Consider the following 10,524-nt stretch of genomic DNA (forward strand, 5'->3'; position numbering starts at 1 on the left):
CAGAAACATGAAAAAATGCTCATCATCACTGGTCATCAGAGAAATCCAGATCAAAACCACAATGAGATACCATCTCACACCAGTTAGAATGGCGATCATTAAAAAGTCAGGAAACAACAGATGCTGGAGAGGATGTAGAGAAATAGGAACACTTTTACACTGTTGGTGGGAGTGTAAATTAGTTCAATGATTGTGGAAGACAGTGTGGCGGTTCCTCAAGGATCTAGAACTAGAAATACCATTTGACCCAGCCATCCCATTACTGGGTATATACCCAAAGGATTATAAATCATGCTACTATAAAGACTCATGCACACATATGTTTGTTGCGGCACTATTCACAGTACCAAGGGCTTGGAACCAACCCAAATGTCCATCAATGATAGACTGGATTAAGAAATTGTGGCACATATATACCATGGAATACTATGCAGCCATAAAAAAGGATGAGTTCATGTCCTTTGCAGGGACGTGGATGAAGCTGGAAACCATCATTCTAAGCAAACTATCACAAGGACAGAAAACCAAACACTGCATGTTCTCACTCATAGGTGGGAATTGAACAATGAGAACACTTGGACACAGGGTGGGGAACATCACACACCGGGGCCTGTCAGGGGGTGGAGGGCTGGGGGAGGGATAGCATTAGGAGAAATACCTAATGTAAATAATGAGTTGATGGGTGCAGCAAACCAACATGGCACATGTATACATATGTAACAAACCTGCACGTTGTGCACGTGTACCCTAGAACTTAAAAGTATAATTCAAAAATAAATAAATAAATAAATAAATAAATAAATAAAAATAGGCAAAGGGGCTGGGCGTGGTGGCTGGCTGGGCGTGGTGGCTCATTCCTGTAATCCCAGCACTTTGGGAGGCCGGGAAGGGTGGATCACCTGAGATTAGGAGTTCGAGACTAGTCTGGCCAACATGGTGAAACCCTGTCTCTACTAAAAATACAAAAATTAGCCAGGCATGGTGGTACATACCTGTAATCCCAGCTACTCAGGAGGCTGAGGTGGGAGAATCATTTGAAATCAGGAGGCAGAGGTTGCACTGAGCTGAGATCGCACCATTGCACTCCAGCCTAGGCAAAACTTCCTCTCAAAAAAAAAAAAAAAAAAAAAGGCAAAGAATCTAAATAGATATTTCTCCAAAGAAGATATGCAAATAGCTAACAAGCACATTAAAAGATGCTCCACATCATTAGTCATCACAGAAATGCAAAATGAAAACCACAGTGAGATGTCACCTCAAAACCACTGAGATGGCTATAATCCAAAAAAAAGATAATAAAAGTGTTATCAAGGATGTAGACAAATTGGAACCCTCATACAATGCTGGAGAAAATGTAAAATGATACAGCCACCTTGGAGAACCCTGGCAGTTCATCAAATGGCAAATACAGAGTTACCATATAACCAGTTCTACTCACAGGTATAAACCCAAGAGAAATGAAAATCTATGTCCACACAAAAACTTAACATAACAGTGAAAACAACTCAAATGTCTAAGAGTTGAAGAACAGAGAAACAGAATGCAGTCTATCCATACAATGAAATATTATTCTGCAATAAGAATAAATGAAGTACTGATACATGATATGACATGGATGAACCTTGAAAACATTCTGCTTAGTGAAAGATGTCAATCACATAGGACAACATAGCATAAGATTCCATTTATATGAAATGCTCAAAACGGGAAAATCTAGGGTGACAGAAAACAGGTTAGTGTGTTTGCTCATTCCTAGGACCAGGAGGGATAGGGGTCTGGGAAGTGATGGCTAAGGGGTACAGGATTTCTTTTGTAGAGTAATGAAAATGTCCTAAAATTGACTGTGGTGGTAGATGTGCAACTGCATGAATATATTAAAAGCCATTTAACTGTACACTTTAAGTGGGTGAATTTTATTTCAATAAAGCTGTCAAAAAAAGAAAGAAGAAAACGATGAGGACTAAAATGAGGATGTTCACTACGACACTTTTATTGAATATTATGTCAAAGGTCCTAGCCACTACAGTAAAACCAGAACCATATATTAAGGTATAATGGTAGTAATGAAAGAAAGAAAAATGTCTACATAGAAATCCCCAGATAATCTTCAGATAAACTATTATCAGTATGTGCATAATCAAGGTTGCTGATTATAAAATTAATACGCAAAAAACAAATTTATTTCTATATGCCAGCTACGAATGGTTAGAAAATATAACTTTTTAAAAGATAATTTGTACGATAATAAACATTTTACATAGTTTTTAAATAGTTAAAAACTATATAGCTAGACATGAATTGTTATGGACTAAATAATTGTTTGTGTCCCCCCAAAATTCCTATGTTGAAATTGAATCCCAAGGCAATGGTATTTAGAGGTGGAGGTTTGGGGGGATGATTAGGTCAGAGAGTGGAGCAGTCATAAATGGGATTGGTGCCCACATAAGACGAGGCCAGAGACTTAGCTCCCTCTCTTTCATCCCCACATGAGGAAATAAGAAGTCTACAACCTGCAGGAGGGCCCTCACCAGAACCCAACCATGCTATCACCTTGATCTTGAACTTTCAGCCTCTTGAACAGGAGAAACAAACATTTGTTGCTTAAGCTACCAAATCTATGGTAATTTGTTGTAGCAGCCCAAACAAACTAAGATGTAAATCTAACAGAAAACATTCAAACTCTTTATGGAGAATTATAAAACTCCATTGAAAGACACGGGAAGACATTCAAGGCCCAAGGTTATCTGGTTTTCCTGAGATTAAGTTTAAAAGATAGACTCAGACCAGATTATTAAAATCTACCATGTCTTTTTTCCTACCTTTAAATAAACATTGCCTTTTCCGTGTCCCTCTGTTAAAGTGTAAACACCTGAAGTTGTAATACTCTAGGGCTGTGAGCTTATATGAAGATTTCAGCACTAACAAAGGGGATTGGGGTCAGTCGGGGACTTAAAAGAAGACGGAACAATTTCCATGCCCCTCATTGTGGAAAATCTTTCTTTTAATGCTTTTTCTTCTCAGCATTGACACCTAGAAAGGGTAACCTGCGCTCCCTGTCTCCACATTGTCTTTCCCCACTCACTCCCTGCCCACTGAAATAGGATCCTGTCCCCACTTCTCTCTCCCAAACTGTCTTTGCCTCTACTGCCAACCCAGCGGACACCTCAATCCTATCCCACCCGAGCCCTCTTCCCGGCATGCCACAGTTGGCCACTCTCACTCTGACGCCCTTGTCCCTTGGTTTCCTTAACACCTCCCTCTCCTTATTCCCCTCCACCTCTCTCCAGCCTCGGCTTCCAGAGCCAGCTCTCCTCTCTCAACCCCTTATAGGTGCAGACATCCTTCAAGGCTCTCCTTTGTGCCCAGACCCATCATCATTTTCCACTCTGCTCTGTCCTTGGTGACTCATCCAATGCCATTGCTCACATCAGTGGTTTTCTAACTGAGGGTTTCAACCCAACGGATTGTAAAATTTAATGGGTTGCTCTCAGATTTTTTTAATAAAAACTCTTTTTATTGTGGCAAAATACACAATAACATGAAATTTACCATTTTAACCATTTTTAAGTCTACAGTTGAATGTCATTAAGTTCATTCACATTGCTGTGCTACCATCACCACCATCCATCTCCAATATTTTCTTATCTTTCCAAACTGAAACTCCATACCCATTAAAAGATGACTCCCCATCCCACACCCAGCCCCCAGGAACCACCATTCTACTTTCTGTCTTTATGAATTTGACAACTCTAGGTCTCTCATATCATTGGAATCGTAGAGTATTTGTCCTCTTGTGCCTGGCTGATTTCACTTAACACAAGGTCTCCAAGGTTCATCCATGTTGTAGCACATTTCAGAACTTCCTTTCTTTTTAAGGCCAATATTCCATTGTATTTTTTAAGGAAGTAGAATGGATTTATTTATTTATTTATTTATTTAATTTTTAAATTTTATTTATTTATTTTTTGAGACAGAGTCTCGCTCTGTCACCCAGGCTGGAGTGCAATGGTGCGATCTTGGCTCACTGCAACCTCCACCTCCCAGTTTCAAGCAATTCTTGTGCCTCAGCCTCCTGAGTAGCTGGGATTACAGGTGTGTGCCACCACACCTGGCTAATTTTTGTATTTTTAGTAGAGACAGGGTTTCACCATGTTGGTCAAGCTGGTCTCGAACCCCTGACCTCATGATCCACCAGCCTAGGCCTCCCAAAGTGCTGGGATTACAGGTACGAGCCACCGCACATGGCGAATGGATTTTTTAAATGAAGTAAAATAGAAAACATTAGAGTACATTTCTCGTAATAAGGCCAAGTATTGCTTCACGAAATGTTTCAGTTGAGTGTGTACATAACTGTGTTCAAGGTCTCTGGCTATAACATATGCCATAATGTGCTTCCCAATCATAAAAGTTTGAAAAACACTGATGTCAGTGGTTGGTGACTCCAAATCTACATTACTAGTCTGGCTCTTCCCAACGCAGTTCTGGGTAGCTCCACGCACGAGGATCCAGACCCACAGCTGTCACCCTCCCCGCTCCCTCCCAGACACGCCATCCTCACAGGGTCCCTACTTTCTTCTCAGGAATTGGGCCCTGCCTGCCTCACTCTGCCCCCAGCAATATAGCTCTAACCCCTGAGTCATGCAGATTCACTCAACTCTTGCCTGCACTTGTCAATCCTTGCTCAAACTCGATTTCATCCCCCTTCCTTTCACTTCTGCCTATGCCTATGGATCATTCCCCTTTCTTGAAGACCCCTTCAAATGCCTCCATGTACCTTGAAACACAGTGATTTTCTCTGGCGCCTCCTCCTTGTTTTTAGAGTCCCTCGTCCATTCCTCTAGGCGTGCCTTTCTGTCTTCCCAATAGCCACGGGCTCCCTGGAGACCCTGGACTGTGCCTGCCTTGCACACCATTGTATCCCTAGCACTTAAAGAGTAAATCTGCATGAAGTATTTGTTCAATCAATCAAAACAGACATGGAGAAGCCAAGAGCATCAAGGAGTACGTTCACAACTTTGTTTCTTGTCTTTTTCTCCTCATTCACATAGCGCATGCTTTCTCCATTAGAGACACTGAGCCCACTAAGCCACCTGCACTGCCCCACCTTCTCCCCTCCTGACCAAGGGAGGTGCTGCAAATGGACCCCCAGAGTTCTGACTGCTCTCAGTGGGGTCCTCCCAAAAGCTCCCGTTGCAGAGCACAGGGAGAGCCCAGGGTCCAAAGAAGTAAGCACACATCGACTCACAGCCCCACTGCCATTTGCTCTGGGCTGTCGCTAAATTCTCCCTGGAAGAGCCTGCCTTTGCCGTGTCCCTGAAATCTTTGTGAGGTGGCATTGCACCAGCTCAGCACAGAAGCAAAGAATGGCAGCTTTCAGGAATCCCCTGGCTCTGGAGTGGACCTGCTCCCTGCGACAAGTTCTTCTCACTTTCACTGGGCTGTGACAGTACCTCCCAGCCTCTCTACCTCTTTAACCCTTCCTGTAGGAGACCCAGCTAACATCCTTCTTAGGGGCTTTTATCCTGCCATTACCCTACTCCAGGGCCAAACACAGCTCCCAATGGCCCAATGAACCAAATGCAAATTGTTCTTCTCAATCTTCAAAACACTAGCTGAGGCTAGTGACCCACTGTTACATCTGCCCTCTTTGCCCCTTCCTTCTACCTCACAGCAGTTGTATCCATTTCTTCATTGTGTCTCTTCCAGTTACAATCCCTGCGTGCACACACATAGTCCTACCTTCAATTATTTATTCATTATCCAATATTTATTGAGAACATCTTATGTGCTGGACACCACGTTTGGTGTTCACAGTGCAGCTGGGAACAAAACAGAGCAAATTGGTTGGGCGCAGTGGCTCATGCCTGTAATCCCAGCTCTTTGGAAGGCCGAGGCAGGCGGATCACGAGGTCAGGAGATCAAGACCATCCTGGCTAACACGCTGAAAACCCGTCTCTACTAAAAACACAAAAAATTAGCTGGGTGTGGTGGCAGGTGCCTGTAGTCCCAGCTACTTGCCAAGGCTGAGGCAGGAGAATGGCCTGAACCCGGGAGGCAGAGTTTGCAGTGAGCTGAGATCGCGCCACTGCACTCCAGCCTGGGTGACACAGTGAGACTCCATCTCAGAAAAAAAAAAAAAGAAAGAAAAAGAAAAAAGAGCAAATCCCCACCGCATGGAGCTTTCGGTCTAGAGCAGTTTCTCAACCTCAGCACTACTGACATTTGGGGCTGGAAAATTATTTGTTGCTGGGGGCAAACTATGCATTATAGGTCTTTACAACCTCTTTGGCCTCTTCCCTCTGCATGCAGCACCACTCTCCTCTCCCCAGTGTGAATGCCACAGAAGTCTCCAGACATTGCCATGGGGAAGAGGGGATTGAGAACCACTGGTCTAGAGCAGCAGGAGGAGCTTGTTGCAGCTTGCAGATCGCCTGGGGAGCTTGTTACAAAGGCAGGTTAGTAGATCCCACCCGAAGACAGTCAGATTCAGGGGCTCAGGAGTCTGCATTTCAATGGTCCTCCAGTTGGTTCTGATTCAGGCCCTCCCAGAGCCTCTGCTTGAAGAGCACTGGTCAAGTGTTTGTAGACAGGAGACAGACTGATGATAATCACATCAGGCCAGTTCATTACAATCATGATATATGGAGGAAACAAGATAGGTAAGCAGGTGCTAGGGGTGACACTGATGTGACAGCCACATCCAGTTCAAGATCAGGACTAACCAATGATTAAGCCAAGTGCTGCAGTGTAGGTAGGGTCAGGTGTGGGAGAGACGGGAGGAAATTGTGACACACTTGCATCTCTGTGCCTTTGCTCCTGCCCACTTTTTGGATGTGCATGCCCCCTGCCCCCACCCTCAAATCTTACCCTTCCTTCAAGGCCCACTCAAGTTCAACTTCCTCTGGGCACAGTCTTGCCTAACTTCTCCAGCCTATCAGTGCTTCTCTTCTCAGACAGTTTAACATTCACTTTCTGTTTCATTTGTGGCTATTTTGTTGCCCCAAATAGACTTCGAGTCCTCTGAGTACCAAGACCATATCATCTCCTTCTTTACAGACCCTTATCTACAGGCACGCTTCCAGGATCAGCCCTATACAAGTTTTGCCTGGTTGATTGGGTTGAGTCTCTAGAGTGAGGCCTGCAAGATAGCATCTATGCGATTTAGGGGGTCAGGGTCTCTGTGAGAGAGGAAGGGAAGCACCTTGTGTGCCTGCTGAACTCCTGGCAGCTAGCCCACCCACCCAAGACCAGGGAGGACTTGCCAGAGCAAGCAGGTAGTTTGGTTGGCGTTTGCCATGGGCGGTTGTATTTTCCCCCTGTTGACAAGGCAGAAGGAATCCCAGCAGCCCCAGCAACTTTGGGGAGGTGCCGGGAGGGGGCAGGAACCCAGAGCTGCCCTGCTGAAGAGCAAGTGCCAAGATAGCAGCAGGCAATCGGCCTGCAGGGCCGCAGCAAGCTGTGGGGGACCCAGCTGTCCTTGCATAGGATCATCTCAGGGGCAGCAGTAGCCAAAACAAGAGGCAGGCCCAATCAGATCCAAGAAGCCAGGAGACTCCGAAGATGGCCTTTAAAGCCACCAGTGTCAGACAGCACTCAGGAGCTGCCACCAACCAGGGAACGCTCCCTGGGAAGGTCCGGAGCAGCAACTGGCTGTAAACAAATGTTCAGAACAAGGTGCCTCATTACTCCCCAGCTCCGGGGGAGTTACAAGGAGGGGAAACAGCCTAAGTGCTCGGCCTTTCCACTGGACAGCGACACCTAGCAGCGATCCTCACCCTCCCACCTTCGTGGGCAGCCCAGATTGGGAGCACCCATACCTGATGTATCCACCTCACCCAAAGGATGAGAAGAGGGCTGTTTCATTATGGGGAAGTTTAGAGAAGAAGGTGGGATGCTTACTTAGCTAGAGAGACATTTATTTTCCTACCAACCTAGGGGAGGGGCGGTGAGAGTAGGGAGACACTAGCAGCAAAGAAAAAAACAGCCCAGCAGCTAGGAAAGAGGGCTCTTGCCAAGAGAGGCTCTGATATGGGTGTATCCTAGAGCAGGAAACTCCCCTAATCTCTCAAACCAGGCGGAGAAACCCCAAGTGTTTCCTTAAGCCAGCAGAGCCGGCAGAAGGAAGTGGCTGGCATTTCAGTGTATCTTCTGCAAACAGAGAGGCTGAGGCTGTGCCCGAATTGAATTTCTGAGTGACACCTCCTACTGCTCTTTCTCTTGGAGTTTAACCGTGGATTGGGGTGGAGTAGGGGGAGAGCCCAACGAGGGGTTAATTTCTGCTGCAGCTCTGACCTTTTGCGCTAAGGATGAGAAAAAAAAAAGCCATCTGTTTCAGAAGGAATCAGGTTGTTGAGTTTCACAGATCCAGTGGCTGTGGGATTATAAGACTTCACTATCACTATCCCTGTCGCATCGCCACAGCCCACACTACCACCCCCACCGAACCCGAAGCTCCTGGAGGGGAAAATGCTTTTTCTCCCAAGGGTCCTTACGAAAGTTCAGGACTCGCGAGGTTATAAACAAACAAACAAACAAACAAACAATCGATACGATTTTGAACCCTCCGACCCCGGAGTCCAAACAAATGGCCATAGAACTGTGGGTCTGGAGGACACCGCTCCCATCCATGCGGTCTCTCCGGGTATTAAATGGATTTATCGTCAGCCTGGTTGCTTGGAATTCTATTCTGTCCTTCATTTTTCACAGCGGAACAAAGTTGTCTGGACCCTCCAGCCAGCGCTGGGCAGGAGCAATAAAGGATGCTCTTGGAAACGCGGTGACCCAAGCCTAAGCGGCCATGCTCGGGGCTAGGAGCGGACCCCACGGCCACTCACGCCGGGGCGCTGCGACCGAAGCTGCCGCTGCCACTGCCACCCGGGGGCTCGCCGGCCGGCTCCGCGCATCCCGCCCTCTCACGGACTTTCTTACCTCTTAATGTAGTTCCTGCCATACAGGATCTGTTGCAGCAAGGTCACCAAAGCAAAGGCGCAGATGAAGATGAAGAGCAAAGTTCGGTTCCCCAACAAATCCCGGTTGGCCGAGGGGTCCGCGTAGCGCATCCTGGCTATCCGGCGCCTCGGGCGCGGGGTACGGGGCGGCCAGGCAATGACTCGCGGGGTTCCGGGGCCCCGGGGGGCGCGCGGCCGACTTGGCGCCTCACGGTGCGGTCAGGCAGGCGGGGGACTTCGAGGGGCAAAGTTTCTGGTTGCCGCGGCCGGAGCTGGGAGCATCCAAGCGTCGCAGGCGCTGGGGCGGCAAGCAGGACAGGGCCGGTGGCAGGGAGCTCGGCCGCGGCCAGGGGCCTTCCCCACCCCCGGGTACCTTTACCTCCAGGCGCCCGTGCCGGGTAGCCGCCGATTTCCCCGCGGAGGGGCGAAGCCAGGTGCCACGAGCCGGAGGCGGCCCCTCCCGCCGAGGTGGCGGCCAATGGGGAGCGAGACCCGGGCTCCGTCCCCTGTGCGCACCAGAGCGCCGCGCACCGCCTCCTCCAGTCCGGCGCCGGATCGCGGTTGCCCAGCGCGCTGTGCCCTGCCGGGGGCGGGCCACGTTTGATCTCCGGGCCCGCAGCAAGGGATCGCGAAGGTTGGCCTCCGGTTCTGCCGATAGGGACGGGGGGAGGGGGCGTACAAAACACCCGTGCAGTCTGGCTAATGATAGGCGGGCCGTGGGGAGGGGGAGGGGCGGAGCGCAAAACGCCGGGTTTGAATCTTGGAATTAAAAAGAGGGCAGGGGCTGGGCGCGGTGGCTCACTCCTGTAATCCCAGCACTTTGGGAGGCCGAGGCGGGCGGATCACAAGGTCAGGAGTTCAAGACCAGCCTGGCCAATATGGCGAAAACCCGTATCTACTAAAAATACAAAAAACAAAATTAGCCAGGCGTGGTGGCACGCGCCTGTAGTCCCAGCTACTCGGGAGATTGAGGCAGAAGAATCACTTGAACCTGGGAGGCGGAGGTTGCAGTGAGCCGGGATCGCGCCACTGCACTCCAGCCTGGGCGACAGAGAGAGACTCCGTCTCAGAAAGGAAAAAAAAAAAAAAAAAAAAGAGGGCAGGAAGAGGAAACAGCAGCTGCGGAGCTGGACTTGATGGAAGGGAGCATTTGCGTGCGGCGCGCAGGGCACTGAGTCACCATCGTGGCCGCGTCCTCGCGCTCTCCTAGCGATTTCTCCGGAGAAAGCGGAGCAAGGTCAGCCGGGCAGCCCTTCAAGGACGGCGCGCGCCGCTCCTGCATGCTGATGGCCTGCGGGGCTGTCTGCCCGCTCCCCGGCGCCCAACTCCTGCAAGGAAGAAATTCAGGGGCTGCCTGCCCCCGCCACAGGCCTCTTCCCGCTCCCTAGCTGCAAGTCGGCAGCCGTTCGTCAAAGACCCTGTTGTCACCGAGACACTGGGACCTTGTCTCATCCTTGGAACCACTCGTAAATCTTAGGTCAGGCAGCCGGCAGCCTTCGGGGACCACAGTCCCCCCAAAGCTTTAGGAAGCCAGTTACTACATCCGGAAAGATTCGTGCTTCAGAACGCAAGCCAG

The 10,524-nt window shown here is 48.8% G+C and overlaps 1 protein-coding gene across 3 annotated transcripts in view; it reads right to left on the minus strand.

Annotated features, from left to right (window-relative positions):
- ST8SIA5 (ST8 alpha-N-acetyl-neuraminide alpha-2,8-sialyltransferase 5) overlaps positions 1-10,010 on the minus strand; it is a 97,619-nt gene extending 87,609 nt beyond the window's left edge. For all 3 annotated transcript variants that reach the window (XR_008673689.2, XM_004059374.5, XM_004059375.5), the window contains exon 1: positions 8,929-10,010. Coding sequence is in view for 2 of the 3 variants with exons in the window: in XM_004059374.5 (XP_004059422.1) it covers positions 8,929-9,059 (131 nt within the window). In the remaining variant the exon portion in view is untranslated. The remainder of the gene's footprint in view (positions 1-8,928) is intronic.
- Between the last annotated feature and the right edge of the window lie 514 nt (positions 10,011-10,524).

Source organism: Gorilla gorilla, chromosome 17 (assembly GCF_029281585.2).
Source record: "Gorilla gorilla gorilla isolate KB3781 chromosome 17, NHGRI_mGorGor1-v2.1_pri, whole genome shotgun sequence".
NCBI classification, from domain to species: Eukaryota; Metazoa; Chordata; class Mammalia; order Primates; family Hominidae; genus Gorilla; species Gorilla gorilla.